The 24,390-nt window shown below is 43.3% G+C and overlaps 1 protein-coding gene across 7 annotated transcripts in view; it reads right to left on the bottom strand.

Moving 5' to 3' along the window:
• The window catches only part of TASP1 (taspase 1), a 274,377-nt gene that overhangs the window by 125,954 nt on the left and 124,033 nt on the right, over positions 1-24,390 (bottom strand). The window contains exon 12 of one of the 7 annotated variants that reach the window (XM_062203863.1): positions 19,711-20,286. The exons of the other annotated variants lie outside the window; for them this stretch is intronic. Within the exon in view, the coding sequence (XP_062059847.1) occupies positions 20,210-20,286 (77 nt within the window). The 3' untranslated portion in view covers positions 19,711-20,209. Of the gene's footprint in view, positions 1-19,710; positions 20,287-24,390 lie in introns of those variants that run through there. 7 annotated transcript variants of the gene reach the window in all.

Here is a 24,390-nt window from a genome sequence, read left to right as displayed (position 1 = left end):
ATTTCTTCATAAGAGATACACTTAACATGAAGAGAAGATAGGCTATAAGTAAAATGGATGGTAATCAACAGTCCAGACAAGGACTAAGCATAAAAAAGTTGCTTTGACAATAATGCTTAAGAAGTAGAAATCCAAACAAAATCATCCAGATAAAAAGAATATTTTATAATGATAAAAAGGTCAATTGGTTAAGAAGCCATAATGACTACAAATGTGCAGCCATCTAATAATGGAGAACCTAATGGGGAAAGGTAATAATTGATACAATGGACTGAAATACATCAAATAAAGTCCATAAATTGGTAATCTTATGAACAAGCAGGTAAATAGTAAAAAGAATATATGAAATAAATAATAAAACAAAACCTTATCCAAACACCTTCAGAGATTAACTGGGTTTCATCTCATTATTTTTAAAGTTAACACTGAGGCCGGCGCTATATCCCATATGGGTGCCGGTTCTAGTCCCAGTTGCTCCTCTTCCAGTCCAGCTCTTTGCCGTGGCCCAAGTGCTTGGGCCCTGCACCCACACGGGAGACCAGAAGGAAGCACCTGGCTCCTGGCTTTGGATGGGCATAGCTCCGGCCATAGCGGCCATTTTGGGGGTGAACCAACAGAAAGAAGACCTTTCTTTCTCTCTCTCTCTCTCTCTCTCTCTCTCTCAGTAACTCTGTCAAATAAATTTTTAAAAAGTTAATATTTATAGAAAAGACTGGCACATCTTTGCTGCCTCTCCTGTATGAACAGTACCTTTGCGTAGACAAACAGATAATACATGAAAAGTCTTCTTTTTAAAAGAATTACAGTTAATAAACACAGGAGAAAACACAGAACTCTGGAATAAAGTGATACAATACAGTATTACACAACAGTTAAAACAAATACACTACAGTGAGAGAATAACTATATGAACAAATACTACGGAAACATAATATTTAGCAAAGATTATCTAAAGAATGTTGAGCAAGATTGGAGGCATGATACTTTCTAATTCTAAATTATACTACAACTACTACAACATTAATCAAAACAGTACAGACCTGGCATTGAAAAACCCAGCAGATAGAAGAACTCTCTTGCTCTCTGTTTCTACTTCTCCCTCTAACTCTGTCTTTCAAATAAATAAAATAAATCTTCAAAAATATATTTAATTCTTAATAAGAAAAAAATTTATCTCAAAGACAAAAAAACATGAAATTAGCTCCTTATCCTACATGAAACACAAAAATCAACTCAAAATGGATGAAAGACTTAAACATAAGATCTAAAACTGTAAAACTCCCAGAAGAAAATATAAGGAAGTTAGTCAATATCTATCACAATCCTTAAAAAATGTTCATTCCTTTCACGTTGGAAAGCATATTTCAGGAACTTGCGGTCAGGAAATAGATACATCTAACAAAAACTATATAAAAGAAAATCATTGCTATTAGAGTAGCAAAAATAAAAACAAGAAGCATCCAAATGATTGAATATAAATGATACTAGTGAACAATCACAACAGAACTTTATATACTTTTTTTATTTGACAGAGTTATAGACAGAGAGACAGAGAGAAAGGTCTTCCCTCAGTTAGTTCACTCCCCAAATGGCCACCACTGCACTGATCCAAAGCCAGGAGCCAGGTGCTTCTTCCTGGTTTCCCACGCCGGTGCAGGCACCCAAGCACTTGGGCCATCCTCCACTGCCTTCCAGGACCACAGCAGAGAGCTGGACTGGAAGAGGAGCATCCAGGACTAGAACCCGGCGCCCATATAGGATGCCAGTACCACAGGCAGAGGATTAACCAAGTGACCCACGGTGCTGGCCCCTATATACTTATTTTAAAACAATAAAGCTATTACATAAATCACTAACTCAAGAGTTAGTAAATCCCTAACTTGTATGTGTTAGACCAGGAATATACAAGCTGATATTTCATTGTGAGGAATTAGGCTAATAGGCAGTTAGGTCAGGAACCTGTCTAAAAGAGAAGGGCAGATTTCCTTCAAGAGTGAACAAAGTGCTTGCCTCCTCCCAGAGGCTACCTGTGGCAACGTTTAACTTTTTAATCGTGAACAGGCTAGACATGATTACAAATCCCCAACCCTCTGATGGGTTTAGTTTTATCATGAGCAAGCCGGACAGAATTACAATTCCAACCCTCAGATGGGTTTTGTCCTTGCCTCTGAATGGTTACCATCCTAGTCCTCTGACTGGTTGTTATTCCAGCCTACTGACTGGTGGTTATTCTAGTCGTCTGATTGGTTGTTAGCTATTATTCTGCTTCTCCTTTGTTTGGCTAAATCTAGGTAGCTACTTTTGTGCACAAAAGACATAGCACTAGCAAGTTTTCCTGGGTATTTCCTCCCTTGGAGGCCACCCTTCTGGCTGCTGTGGCAGGGGCTTCTCACTTCAATAAATCTTGCTTTCCTCACTGTCTCTAACCTCAGGGAAATTCTTCTTCACCATGAGACAAGAACTGAGAGCACTGTCAACATTCTGTAACACCATGACTAAGAATCCATTGAAATTTCAAAAGAATTGCACCTGTATTTATGCAGGTAACTGTTCATATGCATATTTCTAGGGGGAAAATGATATTGAAAGGTAAGTTTCAGGGTAGGCTATTAAGACACCAATGGGAAGCCCACATCTTAATCACAATGCCTGGTTTAAGACCTGGCTCCTCTCCATTCCAGCTTCCTGCTAACATGCACCCTAGGAAGCATCAGATAATGTTCAAGTTCTTGGGTCCTTACCACCTGCATTGAAGACCACGATTGAGTTTCTAGCTCCTGGCCTCAGCATGCTTCCCCTACAACCCCTAGCTGATACAAGCATTTGGGAAGTGAACCAGCCTATAGAAGACTCCTCTCTTTCTTTTCTTTCCCTTTCAAATAAAAAGTAAAAGGTCAGCATTGTGGCATAACAGGTTAAGCCACTGCCTGTGATGTCAGCATCCCATATTGGGTGCCAGTTCAAGTCCTGACTGTTCCACTTATAATCTAGCTCTCTGCCAATGTGACTGGGAAAGCAGTGGAAGATGGTTCAAGCGCCTGGGCCTTTGCCGTCCACGTAGGAGACCAAGAAGAAGCTCCTGGCTCCTGCCTTTAGCCTGGCCCAGCTCTGGCTGTGACTATTTGGGAAGTGAACCAGCAGATGGAGGATCTCTCTCCTCTCTCTTACCCTCCCTCTCGCCCTTTTTCTCTTTAACTCTGCCTTTTAAATAAAATAAATAAATCTTTTAAAAAAAACATAAAAAATTAAAAAGAATATCACTCAAAAACAAAAATTTGTTTTGGTGCAAAAACTTTGGAATTTCATGCATATAAGGGGGCTTCAGAAAGCTTATAAATATGTATTATGAAAAAACTGCTTGGACTTCAAAACATTTTACACCAAAATAAACATCTTTTCATTCATTCTATTTCTACAAGCTTTTTTTTTTAATGTTATGTATTGATTCATAAGGCAGAGTTAGAGATAGAGAGAGCTCTTCCACCCACTGGTTCACTCCCCAAGAGGCTACAATGGCTAGTGCTTAGCCAGCTGAAGCCAGGAAGTTTTTCCAGGTCTCCCATGTGGGTGCAGGGGCCCAAGCACTGGGGCCATCTTCTGTTGCTTTTCCAATCACATTAGCAGGAAGCTGGATCAGAAGTGGAGCAGCTAGGACATGAATCAGCGTGCACATGGGATGATGGCGTCATAGACAGTGGCTTAATCCATTTCTCTACAATATTGGCCCCCACAAACTTTTTGAAGTACCTTCATACAACGCTAGTCCCAAGCCTAAGCTCTAAGGAGGCCTGACAGCTTTTATCTCTGCATGCTTCAGAGTTCTAACCTACCATGTAAGAAATCAATTATTTTACTGAAGAGGTCACATTTAGACAAACAGGACCCAGGATACTACAAGGGAGCAAAGTGAGAACAAATCATATCAGAAGCCAGCGCCATGGCTCAATAGGCTAATCCTCCACCTTGCGGCACCGGCACACCGGGTTCTAGTCCCGGTAGGGGCGCCGGATTCTGTCCCGGTTGCCCCTCTTCCACGCCAGCTCTCTGCTATGGCCCGGGAGTGCAGTGGAGGATGGCCCAAGTGCTTGGGCCCTGCACCCCATACGAGACCAGGAGAAGCACCTGGCTCCTGCCTTCGGATCAGCGCAGTGCGCAGGCTGCAGCGCGCCGGCCTCGGCAGCCATTGGAGGGTGAACCAATGGCAAAGGAAGACCTTTCTCTCTGTCTCTGTCTCTCTCTCTCACTGTCCACTCTGCCTGTAAAAAAAAAAAAAAAAAAAAAAAAAAAAGCATATCAGAACACCAGATGAGTTCAGTCTTCTCCTAGAGCCCACAAAGGTACCAGTCACGTGAATGAAGCCTTTATGGACACCCTGTCAGGCCATCAACTGACTGCAGTCACTTGAGAACCTCCCAGCAAAACAATTGTCTATGTGAGGCCTCGTTAATGTGAAAAATAAGAGGTACTGTGCTCAGCCACAAACTTTGGGGGTTTTACAGGTACAGACTAATCATCTAATTAAAACCTAATAATTTTCTGAAACAATCAGAAGTTATTCATCAGGGCATATAACATCACTTATCCTCATTTTTTATCTATATGTCTATTTGTGCATACATATACATACATATGCATACACAAGCACACGATGCCATTTATACAATTTCATTGAGTAAAAACAATTATCACTTTGATTTTATGTACTTTATTTACATAGGTTTTTTTATTACACGCAAATGAAATATAGATCAAGCATCTAAACTTGCTCTTTTATTATAAGAGATAAAAAAAAAAAAAGAGCCAGTACTGTGGCACAGTGGGTAAAGTTGCTGTCTGCGATGCTAGCATCACATATGGTTCAAGTCCTAGCTGCTCCATTTCCAGTCCAGTTCCCTGCTAACGGCCTGGGAAAAACAGCAGCAAATGGCCCAAGTTTTTGGGTTCCTACTACCCACAGGAATCAGGAGGGAGACCCAGATGAAGCTCCTGGTTCTGGCTTTGGCCTGGCTGAGCCCTGGTCATTGCTGTCATCTGGAGAGTGAACCAGCAGATAAAAGATATGTCTCACTCTCTTTCTCTCTCAAGTATTACAAGTAAATAAATAAATATTTAAAAATTAAAAGAGATAAACAGGATTAAGATCCACAAATGATCCTTCATTTTAAATACTGTAATGCTTATTAATGCAAAGTGCCTTCCTCTCTTCTTAAACAAAAATCACAAAGTAGACTGAGGCTTAGGGAATACACTTTTGAAAGGTATTTTATAATGCTAATAAAATAGTATTGTACTGTATGATGTTGTATTAAGACAAACATGCTCACTGCTTACTGAATAGAAATACTTTCACTTGGCCGGCAAAGCACTGCGGCTCACTAGGCTAATCCTCTACCTGTGGCTAAAGCACACCGGGTTCTAGTCCCAGTTGGGGCGTCGGATTCTGTCCCAGTTGCTCCTCTTCCAGTCCAGCTCTCTGTAGTGGCCCGGTGTAGGGAACCAGACCGGAGGAACCGTGCCCCTAAGATGGCGCCGACTCCCTGCTTCCGGGTTCTTCCTCATCTCAGGGAGTTCCCGCTCTTGCTCGCTCCTTCCCGCCTTAGATTTCCCGCTCTAGCTCGCTCCTTCCCGCCTTGCCACGAGATTGTCCTATCCCCGCGCTTCTAGCCTATCACCTGATTTGTGACGTGTATTGTGCATATAAACCCTTGCTACGCGGGTGTAAGGGAAGTTCCTGCCCAGAAGAGATCGAAGCTGGATCTCCTGCTTGCCGAGCAATAAAGGAACCCCGTGCAAAGTGTTCGGTCTCTGTCTCTTGCTGGACGAGGACGGCGCCGAGCAGCTGGTGGCCCGTACGGGGAGCTTCCTCTACGTTGCCCGGTAAGTAGAAGGTAAGCGAGGTCAGTCTTACCGTCTGGGCCCCGCGAGTGAGGTATATCTCGTGGTTGGAGGGTGGACGCACCCTAAGATAGCGGACGTGTTTCCCCGCTTTAAACTGAAAGAATAGCAGACTTGTTTCCCCGCTTTAAACTGAAAGAATAGCAGACTTGTTTCCCCGCTTTAAACTGAAAGAATAGCAGACTTGTTTCCCCGTTTTAAACTGAAAGAATAGCAGACTTGTTCCCCCGCTTTAAACTGAAAATAAGATAGCGGACGTGTCTTCCCGCTTTAAACTGAAAATGGGAAATTCATCTAGCCATTCAATGTTGCTTAATCCGTTAAAAGCATTATTGCGTAGCAAAGGGATTAAGGTTTCTAAGACCACACTTGTCAGGTTCCTTGGAAGTGTTGATTTCTTTGCGCCGTGGCTCACCCACGAGGGCCAAATAACTCTTGAGTCTTGGGAGAAATTAGGAAAGGATCTCCGGCGCACAGTTAACGATCCCCAGGAACCCGATATCGACCCCGTTGTTCTCCCCTTATGGGAACTACTGCGGGCGTGCCTCCAAGAGGAGAGGTCGGTGGGAGCGGACCGCCCGACTCTTACGGCGGTTCGCGAGGCTCTCGAGGAAGTTCGTTCTCAGAGCTCGGACGGCGCCCGGGACCTCATACAATTTAAGGACACGGGATGCCAGACTTCCTCACTGGCCTCAGGCTCCGAATGTGGCTCCGCCTCCTCTGAGTCTGAGGGGGAAGGGGACGGCGATCCTAAATCCCCGCCTCCTACGTATGCGCAGCTGCGGCAAAAGTTAAAAGATGCCTGTTTACGCCCTCTAGTGCCTACGGCTCCTCCTATCGATGTCGTGCCCGCCCATCAGATTAAAGACGCAGCGCCTCCTACTGGCGGTCATGTAGGCGTGCCTCAGCCCCATCTAACACCCGTGCCGCCATGGCCATTAAACGTCCCAAATGTGCCACCTTTTTCAGGCAGACAGTTTCATCAACAAGCCTGGAAACAGTTGCGAACTGGCGCTCCCGCTGCCCCCGCTCAGGCTTACCCTGTTTTGGCTTTGGGCACGCGAGAGGCCCGGCACGAACCATTGGACATGACAGTATTAAAACAACTTAAGGCTGCGGTCCATGACTATGGACCCACAGCCCCATTCACATTGTCACTCCTTGAATCAGTCGGCCAGTCCATTTTAACACCTAGCGACTGGACCCAATTGGCTCGGGCCTGTTTAAGTCCAGGCGGCTTTCTTTTGTGGCAATCTATGAATACAGAGTGCTGTCATGACCAGGCAGATGAAAATGCTGAGGACGGCCACCCTACGTGGAATGCTGATATGCTTTTAGGGCGTGGACCTTATCAGGCTGACCAGACCCAATTCCCTAGACAAGTATACAGGCAAATTTCCAACTGTGCCCAACGTGCGTGGAGGCAGGCGTCCAATCCAAGTGACTCAGCTAGCCACCTCACCAAGATCGTTCAGGGCACGGCCGAACCCTTCGCTGATTTTGTCGCTCGCATACTTGAGGCTGTGTCGCGTATTTTCCCTTCCGAGGTTGACGTTCAGCCACTGGTCAAACAAATTATTTTTGAGCAGGCTAATAAAGAGTGCAAAAACATTCTTCGACAATATAGACATAAATCTCTGGACTCCTGGTTAAAATACTGCAGAGATACCGGTGGGCCACTTACTAATGCGGGCCTAGCTGCGATGCTGGCAAAAGTCAAAAAAAACAGTCCAAAATCTAAATCGACCCGACCCCCCATATCTTCAGGACTTTGCTTCCAATGTCATCAACCGGGTCACAGAAAACGCGATTGCCCCAATCTCAGCCATGGGTATTCCACGGCACAGCCTTCAGGCATAGAGCCTTGTCGCCGTTGCTGCAAGGGCCCTCATAGGGCAGAGGTATGCCGTTCTGCTTTCGATATCGATGGCAACCCACTTACAGGTAGCGCCCAGGGGCCAAAAAACGGCCAGAGGGGGCTCCCCAACCCAGCGAGGAGCCCCCAAAATCAAATCTACTCTCAGGTTCCACCTCCCGTGTCTGCGCTACACCCAGTGCACCCTCAGCCCGTGCCACTCACGGGTCCGCAGGCCTGGACCTCCGCGCCACCTCCCCTCTCCTCTTAACTCCGGAGATGGGGGTACAATTAGTGGAGAGCGACTGCTCCGGTCCTCTGCCCCCGGATTCGGTTGGATTAGTGTTGGGTCGGTCCTCCGCCGCCCTCCGAGGGCTAGCTGTGATCCCCGGGGTAGTTGACTCTGATTTCACTGGTAAAGTAAAGATCATGGTTCAGGCCCCTCAGGGACCTTTAGTAATCAATCCTGGAGACCGTATCGCACAAATGTTATTACTGCCCAGTCTTCACTCTTTAATCCCAGCTAAAAACCACGTTCGCGGCGCTGGTAACTTTGGGTCCTCTGGCATTAATTTTACCGGCTTACATATGCTTTTAAATGAACGTCCCACTTTAGTGTTGCAGATTAATGGCAAGGACATTAAGGGACTTTTAGACACAGGAGCCGACAAATCCATTATAGCAACAAAGGACTGGCCTAGTACATGGCCTACAAATGTGGCGGAACAAACCTTGCAAGGACTTGGTTTTGCTCATTTCCCAAAAATCAGTGCAGCCTTGTTGTCATGGCAGGATAGCGAGGGTCATAGAGGACAGTTTTCTCCATTCATTTTACCTCTACCCATTTCCCTTTGGGGGAGAGACGTCCTGGCCGAAATGGATGTTGCTTTGGTCACCACTTCCCCTGCAGTACGATCTATGCTACAAAATATGGGTTACGTCCCAGGCAAGGGACTCGGTGTCCAGCTCCAGGGCCACCCTTCCCCCATTGAACCAAAACAAAGACCAAGTAAAGTTGGCCTGGGTTTTTCCTAGGGGTCACTGTTTCGCCTCCTAAACCAGTGGAGCCTTTACCCATCTCGTGGCTAACGGACGTACCCATCTGGGTTCCACAGTGGCCCCTATCTCAGGAGAAACTGGAGGCAGTCAACACTCTGGTCTTGGAGCAGGTCAACGCTGGCCATTTGATCCCATCCACCTCTCCATGGAATACGCCTATTTTTGCCATCCGCAAAAAATTAGGTCAATGGAGACTCTTACATGATCTTAGGGCAGTCAACGCACAGATGCAGCCTATGGGCCCTGTGCAACGTGGTCTTCCTCTGCTTTCGGCACTTCCCAACCAATGGCCTGTTATTGTAATAGATCTTAAGGATTGTTTCTTTTCCATTCCATTGGACAAAAAGGATACCCCACGTTTTGCTTTTACTGTCCCCACCCAGAACCAGGAACAACCGGACAAGCGTTGGGAGTGGACAGTCTTGCCTCAGGGTATGACTAATAGCCCCACCATGTGTCAAGTCTATGTAGCCCAAGTACTAAAACCTCTTAGAGACCGATATTCCGACTGCAGGTGCCTACATTATATGGACGACCTACTGTGTGCAGCCCCCACAGCAGAGAGGCTCCTGGCCTTATACAGTACACTCCAACAAGTGCTGGAAGGGGCAGGGCTGCATATTGCACCTAATAAGGTGCAATTGTCGTCTGTAGTTTCTTATCTTGGGGCTATAGTCGCCCCTACTCAAATTAGACCTCAAAAAATTCAAATAAAAATCAATGCTATCTCCACTCTAAATGACTTACAAAAACTTTTAGGGGATATCAATTGGATTAGGCACTACCTTAACATTCCTAATGCTGCATTGCAGCCCCTCTTTAATATACTTAAAGGAGACCCGGATCTTGCTTCCCCCCGAACCTTCACCTCTGAGGCCAAACAAGCACTGTCAATTGTCAACGATGCCCTTAGTAAAGCCGCCCTAAAACGTTGGGACCCTGCGGGAGACCTTACTCTTTGGGTCCTCGACACCCTTAAACAGCCCACCGCGGTCCTATGGCAGGATGGGCCTCTCCTCTGGATCCATCCCTCAATGTCATCTACTAGATCTATTAGTTACTATCCCGTGGCAGTGGCGGAGATAACTCTCCTAGCCATTCAGAGGGCTATCCAACATTTTGGACGCGAACCATCCACCATTGTTGTCCCCTATTCCATGGAACAGGTACGTGTGCTAATCGCTTGTACTGATGCTTGGGCGGTTTTAGTCTGCTCCACTTCCGCAACTATTACAAACAGAACACCCTCTGATCCTTTGCTAACCTTTGTTCAGTCTCACCCAGTTATTTTTCCAAAGTCCACATCCCAAAAGCCCTTACAGGGAGCCCCAGTAGTGTATACCGACGGTTCTAAAACAGGAGTCGGTGCATATGTTGTTTCAGGATCTGTGCCAAAAACATTCCAATTCGCTACTAACTCCCCCCAGGTAACTGAACTTCTTATAGTTAACCAAGTCTTCTCTGATTTCCCCGGACCTGTCAATATTGTGTCTGATTCACGCTATGTGGTTAATTCTGTGTCTATCCTTGAGGCCGCAGGACTAGTCAATTCTTCATCCTCCGTAGCGACAGTTTTCCTCACCCTGCAAAAATCTATTTGGAATCGGTCTGCTCCTTTCTTTATTACTCATATTAGAGCTCATTCTTCCTTACCTGGACCCATGACCACAGGCAATGCTATAGCTGATCAAGCCACACGCCCCATTTGGATACTCCAATTTTCTTCCCCAGAAGAGCAGGCTATCCAGTTTCATTCAGAGTTCCATGTAAACGCAAAAACCCTTGCCGCCAAATTCGGTCTTTCTCGTGCTGCCGCTCGCGATATTGTTCGCCATTGTGCCGCATGCCCTACTTTAACCCCTGTGCCTTCGGTGGGGGTTAATCCCCGAGGATTACTACCAGGACATATCTGGCAGATGGATGTCACCCACATATCCGAGTTTGGGACCTTAAAGTATGTTCATGTGTCAGTTGACACCTGTTCCCAAGTAATTTTTGCTTCTCTGGAGACGGGTGAGCGTACCACCCATGTCATTAATCACTGCCTTGCTGCATGGGCAGCCTGGGGCAAACCAAAAACTTTAAAAACAGATAATGGTCCTGCATACACAAGTAAATCATCCCAAGATTTCTGCACCCGTATGCAGGTACAACATAAAACTGGAATCCCTTATAACCCTCAGGGACAGGCCATAATTGAAAGGGCTCATCGAACCCTCAAGGCTTTTCTCTTAAAACAAAAGGAGGGAATTGCCACGGGCAAAACCCCTCGAATGCGCCTCTCCCTTGCACTGTTTACTATAAACTTTTTGAATTTGACAGATCATTCTATGTCCCCCGCTGAGAGACACATGTTAAAGGAGCCATCTTCACGAGGCTATGTCCGTTGGAAAGATGTCCTCACGGGAAAGTGGTACGGCCCGGATCCGGTATTATGCTGGAACCGAGGCGCGGTCTGTGTCTTCCCACAGGAATCTGGAAGAGAACCTCTCTGGATACCGGAAAGATTGGTCAGAAAAACAGCCCCGCCGCCGCAAGATACACCTCTATCACCTACGGACGACATCTCCCCCGAGATAACCGAGATTACCACGCTCTCACAGGACGACAAATTGCAACAAAACAACGAGACGTGAGATGCACCCCTTCCGCTTCTTCATACTGGCAGCGGCTTTGCTCCCTGGCTCTTATGCGGGCTTTAACTCCAACCCCACTGCTTTACTGCAGAACGTAGGCAACCCTTGCGACTGCAAGGGGGGGACCAGCAACACCGTACTGCAGCGTACTCACATCGCCACAGCTGATTGTGGGGACAAAACTGCATATCTGCCCCTCCAGGGGATCCCCGGCCTACCACGCGGCTACATATGTGTGCCCAAACCCCGCGTTTCTGATCCCCATAGCAAAAACCACTCCTGTCCTTGCTCGACCTTTCAAGAATCCATGCACAGCTCTTGCGATTCCTCATACTTCCAATGCACTTCTGGCGGTCAGTCGTACTATGCCACCCAGTTACAAAGTACTCGCAGGTCCTCTAGTCCTGACCATTTGCCACAGGTAGTCCATTCATCCCCCTACCTCTCAGCCCCCTGTGTTGGTACGCCTGGACAGTGGGCGTGCTGGCGCACTACGGCACCCGTGCATATCTCTGATGGCGGAGGCCCACAGGACCAGCTCCGCCACCAACAGCTAACAAAGCGATTAAAACCCTCGTCCCCCCATCCCTACTCACGCCTCACATATGGACAATGCCTCCATCAGGCACACACCTTCCTCGAGTTGTCTTGTTCCCCCTCTCATTCATTGGGCTGTATCACCCATCCCTGACGGGGAGCGAAAACTGGGTATGCGAGACCAAAGGTACTGCAGCAGGAGTCCACCCGGGGGTTCCGGGGGTCCTGGGAGAGCATATGCATATGCATGCAGGTTCAATTCCCAGCCTGCCCCAGCAAAAGGGAATAAAAACTGATCCCTAACGGAGACATCAGGGGTTGTGGCCAGACCCTTGAAGTTCCGTAACTAACGGATCACAAGCACGCTGGGTATGCACCTCTACTCTCTGCCTAGTAAATATTCTCCCGGCCCTCATGAGCCAGGGCCGTCGGGGATGTGATTTGTGCAAAAACAAAAGGAGGGAGATGTAGGGAACCAGACCGGAGGAACCGTGCCCCTAAGATGGCGCCGACTCCCTGCTTCCGGGTTCTTCCTCATCTCAGGGAGTTCCCGCTCTTGCTCGCTCCTTCCCGCCTTAGATTTCCCGCTCTAGCTCGCTCCTTCCCGCCTTGCCACGAGATTGTCCTATCCCCGCGCTTCTAGCCTATCACCTGATTTGTGACGTGTATTGTGCATATAAACCCTTGCTACGCGGGTGTAAGGGAAGTTCCTGCCCAGAAGAGATCGAAGCTGGATCTCCTGCTTGCCGAGCAATAAAGGAACCCCGTGCAAAGTGTTCGGTCTCTGTCTCTTGCTGGACGAGGACGGCGCCGAGCAGCCCGGGAAGGCAGCAGAGGATGGCTCAAGTGCTTGGGCCCTGCACCTGCACGGGAGACCAGGAGGAAGCACCTGGCTCCTGGCTTCGGATCGGCGCAGCACGTCAGCCATAGCAGCCATTTGGGGGGGTGAATCAATGGAAAGGAAGACCTTTCTCTCTGTATCTCTCACTGTCTAACTCTGCCTGTCAAAAAAAAATACTTTCACTTTATTAATTTCTATAATAATTTTGCAAATGATACTTGAGAGGAAAACAAATTCTAACCGAAGTAGGAGTCTGGTTCCAGAATCAAAAAGCAAAGCAGAACATAAACAATATGAAAAAGACCAGATCCCATTTCATCTATTCACTTTTGGTGAAATGAAGATATAAACAAACTTTGTGGTAGCATTTTTTTTAATCTACTGTATTTGATTTTTCAAAACAAAAACATCCATTTTCCATAGCCAACCCACTGTTAGCCAAATATAATGGCAAGAGACATGGCTTTGGTAAGGACAGATTTAAGCAACTAAACATCTTTTAACTCTCTAGGTATATAGTCAAAAACGTTTCTAGTTAAAAAGGAAAGCAATCAAATTTAAATTTAGTCTTTCTTCTGCTTTTCTCACATTTCTCTACCATCAGTGACGGAAGATTTTTTTTTTTTTAAGAATTTATTTATTTGAAAGGCAGAGTTACAGAGCAGTAGAGGCAGAGGCAAAGGTCTCCCATCCGCTGGTTCACTCCTCAAATGGCTGCAACAGCCAGAGCTGGGCTGATCTGAAGCCAGGAGCCAGGAACTCCATCCAGATTTCCCATTTGAAAATGAGAATCATATGAAAAATGCTAACCACAGTGTTAAGCAAATACTGGTAATTGTCATCATTCTTACTGATCACAAAATGATGGCAAGTGTCAAATTTAGTAGGATGCTGGCGGTTACTTGCAAAATGACTGTTTCCTTCTTTCCTAACACAATTCTGAATTTGCTCTGCTTTCTACCTCCTCTCACCCACAGAAATATACATAATTCACAGGCATGTGCTGTTCCCATGACTGTTCCCATGGGTAGTCTCATTCCTCTCTGTCAATGACTGGTTTAGGAATAGCTATGCAGTCTTAGCCAATCAAGTAAATGTAAGGAGAAGGTAGCTGGGAGCTTCTGAAGAAACTGTTCCTCATGTCTAGAAAAGTCTTGTAAAAAGAGATCAATTTTTTTCTTTCCTCTCGAGATTTTTATGTGATGAGTTTTCTGACAATGCAGCAGCCATTCTGCTATCAGCTCAAGAAAAAAGGCTAACAATGATGACAAAACAGCAAGGGAAATGAGAACCAGGGCCCTTGATGTCATCAATGGAGCCCTGGACTCAACCAAAACTTTTAACTGTCTCTTACATGAAGAAGACTGTCTTACATATTTCCTGATTTATTGAAGCAAATTTGAATTGTGATTTCTTTAGTTTTAATGAAAGCATCTTAATTACAGATGCACATCAACTTATAATAAATGAGGTCATGTCAAAACAAACCCATCAGAAACTGAAAATAATATAAATTTAAAAATGCATTTAATGCACCTATTCTACCAAACATCACAGCTTAGCAACACAACAACACTGTTTCACCTTATGACTGCATGTCTCACTGGAAACTGCAGCTCCCTGCTGCTGTCCAGCAGTGCAAGAAGAGAGTATCATTAGACATACTGTTAGCCTAGGAATACTCAAAATTCCAGCTACATTTTCTACTAGAAGTATATTACTTTCACATCATCATAAGGTTGAAAAATCATTAGACAAACCACCAGAAGTGCAGGACTGTCTGTATTACAATAGTGGAAAAGTGTGAAAGGTTTATAGAGCTTAACCAAAAATAAACAAAATTTATTTTTTAAAAGATTTTTATTTATTATTTATTTGAGAGGTAGAGTTACAGACAGTGAGAGGGAGAGACAGAGAGAAATGTCTTCCTTCCATTGGTTCACTCCCCAAATGGCAGCAACGGCCAGAGCTCTGCCGATCCGAAGCCAAGAGCCAGGAGCTTCTTCCCAGTCAAGCACTTGGGCCATCTTTCACTGCTTTCCCAGTCCACAGCAGAGAGCTAGATTGGAAGAGGAGCACCCGAGTCTAGAAACGGCACCCATATGGGATGCCAGCGCCACAGGCGGAGGATTAACCTACCTCACCTCGGCACCGGCCCCAGCAAAATTTAAACCACCCTTCTCTTCAGTAAAACACAGTCTTCCATGAATATTTAAAGCTCTTAAACAGGAGCACTAACTCTAGTTTACCAAACTGCAACAAGTAAATCACCTGCCAATCAAAATCTGCTTGACAGTGCTTGAAAACAGGAATAGGTTCCTGAATTTAATTCAACAGACATTTATTGAGAACCAAGGGTATCTTTAAGTCACCAACCTCATCCTTAAGGAGCTTCCAAGTTTTGTAGGGAAGAACAATCATAAAATATCTGTAAGTGCCACATCACAGCACCACTAATTTCAGGGAAAGTAATTCTATGGATTTGGGCATGGAAAAAAAGGATGGAGGGAGAGAGGGATGGGGAAAGAAGGGACATCAAGAGGGGTCAGGGGAGAAAAGAAGGGAGGGGAGAGAAAAGGAGGAGGACTGCAGAAAATAGAAGACATTTGAGCTCAATCTTAAAGGACAAACTAGGCTTCACCAGATGGCTAAGAAGGGAAGAGATTCTAAACAGGAGAAGAAAGAAAAACATGTAATCCTCCTCAAGAAATTATGCTAAGGTGTTTATATTGCAATGGCAGCAATAAAAAAATAATGCAATTGATGATAGCTAGGGCTTTCTAAACAAGAGTTGTCCAGACGTATACATAAATTAAAATAACAATTCACACAGAGAGTTGCTCAAAACTTGATGACATGAGCAGAGTTTAATCTGTAAATGCTGTTCCTAGGGGAGCCCAGGACTGCACCACTAATGCTTAGTCCAGATCCAAACAAATTATCATTCTGATGCAAAGAGATACAAGAAAGAAACCTCTACTAAGAGGTAGAATGTAATCAAAGCAGACAAGGTGAAGCAGACAAATGAGGGGTTGTAAAAGAAATAAATGAAAAATCTTCCAGTTGAGTTGTATTTCCATATCACACTAAATTTACTTTAGCACAAGAAAGTGTAACAGTTAAAATACACATTTTAATTGTTAAAATACACATACAAATTTTAAGGACAAGGAAGAACTCAGATGTAATAAATTCTCAGTAAATCTTCAAATCCCTATTACCCTTCAACATGAATTTTACTAGAAATCTTAGCTATATTAAAGCAAATTTTTTTTCAAATTTCTGAGACATAATACTACATTATCATTGCAAAACTTATTAGTCTATTATTATTTGTAAACAAGGATAAATAGATTACAAAACATAATTTCCCAAGAAATGATAAAGAACCCCAATAAAGTATTCTCATTGAAAGCTAGATTAAATAAAGAAAAACAGAAAACAGAACTGTTCAGCATCATTAAACACAGCCATAATACTGAGTGCCAGCTCATGGGAGAAGCACCTTTAGTGATAATCAGCATACCTGTATGTCCCTCCTTTGTAAGGGAAAGGTAGACATAATCCTTCCAATTTGCTCTCTCCATTAGGATTCCAACCCAAGTCTGATTCCAAATTCTCTAACTATCCCCCACCTCAAAGTCCCTCCCAAATGTACCTGCCATTCCATGCAAGATGGGTACATACAGACTTAACACAGCACTGTGGAATTTTAGTTGAATCCTCTAAATCTTCAATATTCAGCTCAGATTTTAAAATGACTACCTATATTTTCTACTTGCCAGTATTTGCTTCAATCATTTTCATCAAAACTAAAAAAACAAAAAAACAACAAATAAATAAATGAAATTTCTCACAAAATGAATGAAGCATTCTGAAAATTTTTAAAAATGGAAGGTATCCTTCGACCATGATATGCTATACTGTGGGCTGGATCATGCTGTGATTTACTAATGAAAACCATGACACATTCAATAACATGTTAATAAAAATACAAATTGTACATTTTACACTTACATACATTATAATATAAAGAGACAGAGAGCATTCGTCCATCACTTCACTCCCCAAATGCCCACCACAGCCAGGTCTTGAGCTGGCCAAAGCCAGGAGCCAGGAATTCTATCCAGGTCTCCCAAATGAGTGGCAGACACTCAAGTATTTGGCCATCTGTTGCCTTCCTAAGTACATTAACAAGAAGCTGGATCTCAAGAGAGGGAGCCAGGACACAAACTGGTACTCTTGGTGTGAGATGCCAGCATCGCAAGCTGTGGCTTATCCCACTGCACCACAACACCAGAAACTACAAGGTCCCACTTTTCCTTCAAATTAACCAGCTACCATGGACAGGGCCAGTTTAAAAAAAAAAAAAAAAACTGTTTAGCATTATGGCTTTCTAATCCTACAATCAGTAATATTTAGGGTTACTGTTTTGTTTCATCCACTTCTCTTTGCAACAAGAACCTTGGCTAACATACAGGGCTAACTAGGTAATACCCCACAAGACTGTAAAAACATAAATATCACTTCTTGCAGCAGAACAATCCTGCCCAGTAGACCCTATACATTTTGGCTCACCATTCATTAATGCACACAAAGATATCCTAGAGTCAAAAATATAGACCACATCTTCTTGGGTATATTTTTAATTTTTTACATTTATTTAATTTTATTTGAAAGAGAGCAAGGAAGACATGGAAAGATCTTCCAACTGCTCGTTCACTCTTCAAATACTTTCAACAGCCAGAGCTAAGTGAGCAGCCCAGAACTCAGTCCAGGTCTCCCCATGGGTAGCAGGGACACAAGTTCTTGAGCCATCACCTGCTGCCTACTGGAATGCACTTTAGCAGGAAGCTGCATTGGAAGAGGGGGAGCCAGGACTCAAACCAGGCACTCTGATATGAGATGCAGGCATCCAAAGCATCAACTTAACCACTGCAACACATGCCCACTCTCTTCTTAGCTTTAGATCCACCAAATACAGTGAGAGAAGACATTAGTAAACTGCATGTAGATTGGTGTTGTAGGCAAGACACAGCTGGGTGACAGCACATTTTGACCATAGAAATGCTGTCTTGCTGCTTACAGAACCATCTGTGGGGCCGGCACTGTGGCTCAATAGGCTAATCCTCCGCCTGCGGCGCCGGCACACCGGGTTCTAGTCCCGGTCGGGGCACCGGATTCTGTCCCGTCGCTCCTCTTCCTGTCCAGCTCTCTGCTGTGGCCCGGGAGTGCAGTAGAGGATGGCCCAGGTCCTTGGGCCCTGCACCCGCATGGAAGACCAGGAGAAGCACCTGGCTCCTGGCTTCGGATCAGCGTGGTGCACTGGCCGCAGCGCACTGGCCACAGTGTCCATTGGAGGGTGAACCAACGGCAAAGGAAGACCTTTCTCTCTGTCTCTCTCTCTCACTGTCCACTCTGCCTGTCAAAAAAGCAAACAAAAAACAAAACAAAACAAACAAACAAACAAAAAAAAGAACCATCTGTGGACCAGCAAAACTGGCACCACCTGGAAACTTGGGAAAATGCAGAATCCCAGAATTCTCCACATGGTCATTAGATCACCATCTGCATTTTAAAGAGATTCTCAGGTGATTCCCTCCCTTCTTCCCTCCCTCCCTCCCTCCCTCTCTCTCTCTCTCTCTCTCTCTCTCACACACACACACACACACACATACACAAAGTTTGAGAAGGACTGTGGTTAAAAAAAAGTAACCTGAAAAACTATTTCCGAGGACTTACCACTAAGATTCACAAGATCTCTTAAAATCAGGAAACATGAGGGTGGCATTGTGGCATAACGGGATAAGCCGTCATCTGAAATGCTGGCATCCAATATGGGCACTGGTTCAAGAGTCTCAGCAGCTCCAATTCCAATTCAGTTCTCTGCTAATGTGCCTGGGAAACCAGTGGAAGATGGCCCAAGTGCTCAGGTCCCTGCACTCACAAGGGAGACCCAGATCAAGCTCCTGGCTCCTGGCTTCAGCCTGGCCCCAACCTGGTCATTGCAGCCATTATTGGAGTGAACAAGAAGATGGAAGATATCTCTTTCTCTTTCTTTCTCTTTTCTTTCTCTCTCTCTCTCTTTCTCTCTGTCTCTCCTCTGCCTTTCAAATAGATAAAATAAAATAAATCTTTAAAAATAAATAAGTAAAAACAGGAGACTCAAGCCAAAGGTTGTGTCTAAAGAACCAATGTCCAGGGAAAACTTAAAAGGAACTAAAGATACACACGAAGTATTAGAGCTAAAGCCCCCAATTCCTTGGGCATCAATTTTTTTCCTAACAGTCTGCCAACATCAGACATACTATGTACCTTCAGAAAGTAATGAGTTATATCATGTACAACTTTCATAACAACAAATTATCAGTTTACAAAACTCAAAGGTCAACATATTGCGCCTCACAGTCATTTAAGCTGGCAAGACTTGAGTACACACAAAACCGAAGTAATGCACTGAAAATCTCTGATTTGTGTTAAACAGCACTATGGAATTCAAACATTCGTATGCTCAACCAAACCCCATTCCTAGCCAATCAGCTCACTGATTGGCTTATATATACCCTTCCAACACATACCAGCCAAATAAATTTAATATTTAAAACTATTAAAGTCTTTTCTATATGCTTTTTAAATAAATCTTATTTCCAGTAAATTTCCTGAGCTAAAAAAAATCACCACCACAACAACAATAAAATAATACCAAAAATGGCCCTGTGCTTTTTTATAAAAGGCACTGGTTACAGTGAGTGAATTCTGGCTCTAACAAAAGCCTTCTACAGAGGGAACCAAGAAGGCAAAGCCACGAAGGCCTTCAGTCCAGTAAGGGCCACGAAGCAGTGTGTCAGAAAGAAATTGTTTTTTCTGCTCCTTTTGATGGGTTATGCTTTCAAGTCAGGAAATTAGAAACAGGTGTGCCAGAGGGCACACACATCCTCGCTCCACACTGAAAAACACGCGTTTTCAATTTTCAAACATGAAAGGGACTCCTGTTGAATGAAAGAAGAAATGAAAATCCAGCCCTGTTTCTGCGAACCATATGAAGGGAGCTTAGAAAGTCTTTGACAAGTTGCTCTACTTACTCCCTCTCCAACTGACAGCAGGTAGTACTCCACAATAGGACAGAATAGCATTCTTTCAAGTGAGAACAATGAAAGGGAGAATTACATTAAAGATCACAGCACTAGCATTTTAACCCATCACTTGATTTTATGCCTCTGTTTTTACCATTTCTTCACCTCACGTTTGAAAATTAGATGTCTGTTCTTTCACAAAACAACAACAACAAAGCAATGCAAAATAAGTATCCAGTAAGAAGAGAAAATTTGAGAAATCACAAACATCAAAAGAACATCTTGGGTTCACTTGGTTCATTTTCACCCAGGTCTACAATTTCTTCGAAGACTTACTTTCTCTCCATGCAGTATTTAGTTCTCCTTGAGAGCAGGATGCTATAGACACTTCTGTGAACATACAAGTGTGATGGATGATGCTAAGCTTAATGATACAGTTTTGGTAGGATTTGGGGACAGGAAGAGAGATGTAGTAATGGTTATAACAATATTCAAGACATCAGGTATACCAGGTGCCTGCAAGTGGCCCTTTGGCCCTACACAAATGGAGACAGGTGAAAAGGGACAGAGACTGTCTTTACTTTTTTTTATTGTATCCAGATTAGAGCAAAAATTAAGAGCCTCTAAAGCATCCATTGCTTAACTGAGTGAGAACAATTACAAGTTATCTTGCCAGGAAGCAAAAGACCTGAACTCATGATGCATGGAAACACAACCTCCATGTCCCTTAAAATCATGTTTGGAAGAATACTTAGTGCTGCAGAAAAATGTTCATTATGCAAGATTAAATGAACAAAGCATAATGAAAGCTAAATAGTATTCCAACTTTTGTTTCAATGTTAGAAATGCACCAAAAAATTAATAATATCACAGGATGGCAAAATTATCAATTTTAATTTCCAAATTATCTTCAATGATTATGCATTATTTCCTTTTTTAATCTTCAAAATTTTTTCTATTTTATTCAAAGAGTTTATTAATACATTAGATTATCAGGGTCACAGCAAATGCATGAAAATTACAACACAATTCTCATATTGATATGATATTAATACAAAGAATACACTCAATGTAGCTCCTAGATATAATTCTAATAAATGACTTCCCAATCCCCCTTCCCCTTTCCTCCTAACATCCGTCCTTCCCTCTCATTTTCTTTTCCCTTGCTTTCTTAACTTTTGAGATAACATTTTAATTTACCTTATAGCCATTACATTAATAGTCATTTACCTACATTATAGTCATTTTACATTATAGTTATTACTTTATAGTCATTTAATACTTTACCAAATAAAGAGTTAAAATACATTCATTTAAAATCCCTAGGTACCTAACAAAAGTGGCCATGTTAAACTGGGTTCTTAGAAAATGACCTCGCCTAATGCAGAATTGCCCTTTATTTTGAACCATTAGTAACCTTAGTTATATAAAAGGAAGGAACTAAGATGTTAATTGCTCATCAGATATGAAGTGACCTAATTAGTTTCTAATAATCTCAGAATAGAATTTCCATCCCACATAATTACTTTCACTCTTAGAAATGTGATGGTAGTTTTTATCTTCTGTTATCTGAAAATTAACAGTATTTTCCCCAGCCCTCAATAACAAAACAATCCAAAGACTCAAGTGCTTTTAAGATGTTACTGTGTTATCTGCATTCACATCTAAAAGTCATAATTCACAAAGATTCCTCATGACATAAATCCCAACTCTACATATTATGTCTCAAACTATTTCAGTTTATGTGGCTGCTCCTTATCCTGAGCACTCTAAGAATCTTGCTGAGTGCAAGAAGATCATAAGGGTTTATTATTTCATGGTACAAAAAGTTTCAGGGTGGGGCCAGCACTGTGACATAGCAGGTAAAGCCACCATCTACAGTGCCTACATCCCATATGGGCGCCAATTCAAGTCCACTTCATTCCCAGCTCCCTGCTCATGTGCATGGGAAAGCAGGAGAAGATGGCCCAAGTGCTTAGGCCCCTGCACCCACCATGGGACACCCAGAAGAAGCCCCAGGCTCCTGGCTTCAGATTGGCCCAGCTCCAACCATTGCGCCCATTTGGGGAATAAACCAGCAGATGGAAGATCTCTTTCTTTCTCACTCTCTCTTCCTCTGTAACTTTGACTTTCAAATAAATAAATAAACCTTAAAAAAGAAAAAGTTTCAGGGAAGTCAAAGTCTCAGCCCTGCAGTGAGCAACCTAACATGGCTAATTAAGGAACCAGAGTGAGCTGAACAGTCTAGGTTCTCCCAGTAGGATTACCAGCAATGTATTTAACAACTTGACTGGTTTTGCTTTTTTTATGTATCACTGCTCAACATTCCAGAGTAACTTCAGAGATGAAAGATCTTCATCTGTCTTCCAAAAATATGAACATCTCCCTTCTCAAAATGATCCCTACTTTATACAAACGAAAATTTAAATGCTTATTCAAAGTCATCCAAATACTACCACTTTCATGAGGACTTTGGCTTTTTCTTTGAGGAAGACAGGAAGCAGCTGTGTGACAAAAGCTGTGTTCAAGAACTGTGACATAATTTGAGTTAGGTTTGAACACCAATTCCAGTGTTGACACCTGAATAAAGGGGTTAAAAGCAAAGAGACTAGCCAGGAAACTACTTCAATAACCCAGATTAGAGATGATGGCACCTCAGATCTGCTGGTAGCTCTGTATAGGTAATAAGAAGTAGTCAGATTGCAAATATGCTTGTGAGGAGAACAGATAGGGTTTGTTGTTGGATTGGATATGGGTAAGACAGACAAGAGGGTAAAGAATGGAACCAGAATTTTGACCTGAGCCACTGGGTAAAAGGAATTGCTCCTTGCTGTGTGTGGAAAAGATTTCTAATAGGACAGGTTGGGAGAGTAGGGGACATACCCAAAGCTCATATTTGAAAATGTATTTGTATTTGAAAATATATTTGCACTTGAAAATGTATTTGTATTTGAAAATGTTAAATTTGTGATGCCCATTAGACATATGAAAGGAAACTTTTAACAAGTAATTGATTACAAATGATTTCTCAGAAGAGGCCCAGATTGGAGATTAAAGTATGAAAGTCATCAGCATATAGATGGTACGTAGCCATTAGACTGGATGAGACATCAAGTGAGTAGATAGACAGAGAAGAGGTTCAAGGACTAGGCCTTGGAGCACACACAACACTGAAAGGTCAGGAGGATGCAAAACATTAACAAATGACACTGAGGAGGACCAGGAGACTACAGTTCTCTGTAAGTTAGTAAAAAACAACATTTCCAAGAGGAGCAAGTCATCTGAATCAACTGTGCCAAAATACTATTTTTAGGACGAAACGATGACCAGCGGATTTCAGAGGTAACTGTTAATCTTGACAAGAGTCGATTGGTGGCATGGCAGAACAATCTTAACTAACGAAGATTCAAGAGTACATGAGAGGACAGAACTAAGAGAAAAAATAAACCTCAAATACAGACAATTTTTTGCTGTTTTACCTTGAAGGATTGCTAATAAATGAGGGGAGAGCTGGAAGGTAGGTTGATTCCTAGGTGACTTGCACGCAAAGTCGTAAGTAAAATAGCACTTTAACTCACCAAGAGGGCTTGTGACACTCAAAGTGCAGAAGAGAAACAATGATTGATGCTTAGGAAGAAAGCGAAGCAGGGATTTTTGCTACTTCTGCCCAACTCCTTAACAGTAATGACCACATACTATTTTCAAACAGTTCAGCAATGGTTTCCTATTGGCTCTTGCCATCATACAACAGTCCTCTCAAAAATAAGATTCTCCCACACCCCAACAAAGGTCTCTGGGCAAGAGTTTTCTGCCACGGTCCCATTAGGCAATCTCCCAGAGGGGTAGAAGAAGAACCACAGCTGCTAATTTGGTTGAGAAACAAAGAAGGAGTGGCACAATTTCTCTGCTCTTGCGGAAGAGACTCCAACTGCTAGCTCAGAAAGATTAAGGAATAAAACTAGTCTCAGTTTTTGCATTTTTCTTTAAATCCCATCCACCTTGAAGCTCCTCATGGAAACTCAGAGTCATAACTTTAACAGCTCTCAGGTTTCTAGGACTACTCAAAGTCAAGACCTAGGAAAGTTTAAAAAAAAAAAAAGAAAAAGAAAAAAAGAAAGAAAGAAACCTGGAAAATCATGAATCATTGGATTTCATACAAGAAACAACATAGCAAATCTTTCTTACTGCCAGAACATGTTGAGAAAGGGAGATTGAGCCTCTATCTTCTATCTCTAGTCAGTTGCCAGCAGTACCCCTGGATTCACTGTTCTCTTTAAGAAAAAAACAGAACTGTACAGACAAGCAACAGAAGACCAACGTTAAGGTCAACCAGAGCATAAACTTAATCTCCTGCTTTTTTTCCTCCTTCTGATCTTCTAATCCTTGATCTGCTCTTCCTTTCCATTGCCAGAGACAAGCTACAGATGTATCTTACATTATACATCTGATGTGTTACTGAAAAATGATGTGTGAGTCCAAATTTGGCAAATTGAA

This window comes from Lepus europaeus, chromosome 10 (genome assembly GCF_033115175.1).
Source record: "Lepus europaeus isolate LE1 chromosome 10, mLepTim1.pri, whole genome shotgun sequence".
Taxonomy (NCBI): Eukaryota; Metazoa; Chordata; class Mammalia; order Lagomorpha; family Leporidae; genus Lepus; species Lepus europaeus.
This window is presented reverse-complemented; position numbering and strand designations above follow the sequence as displayed.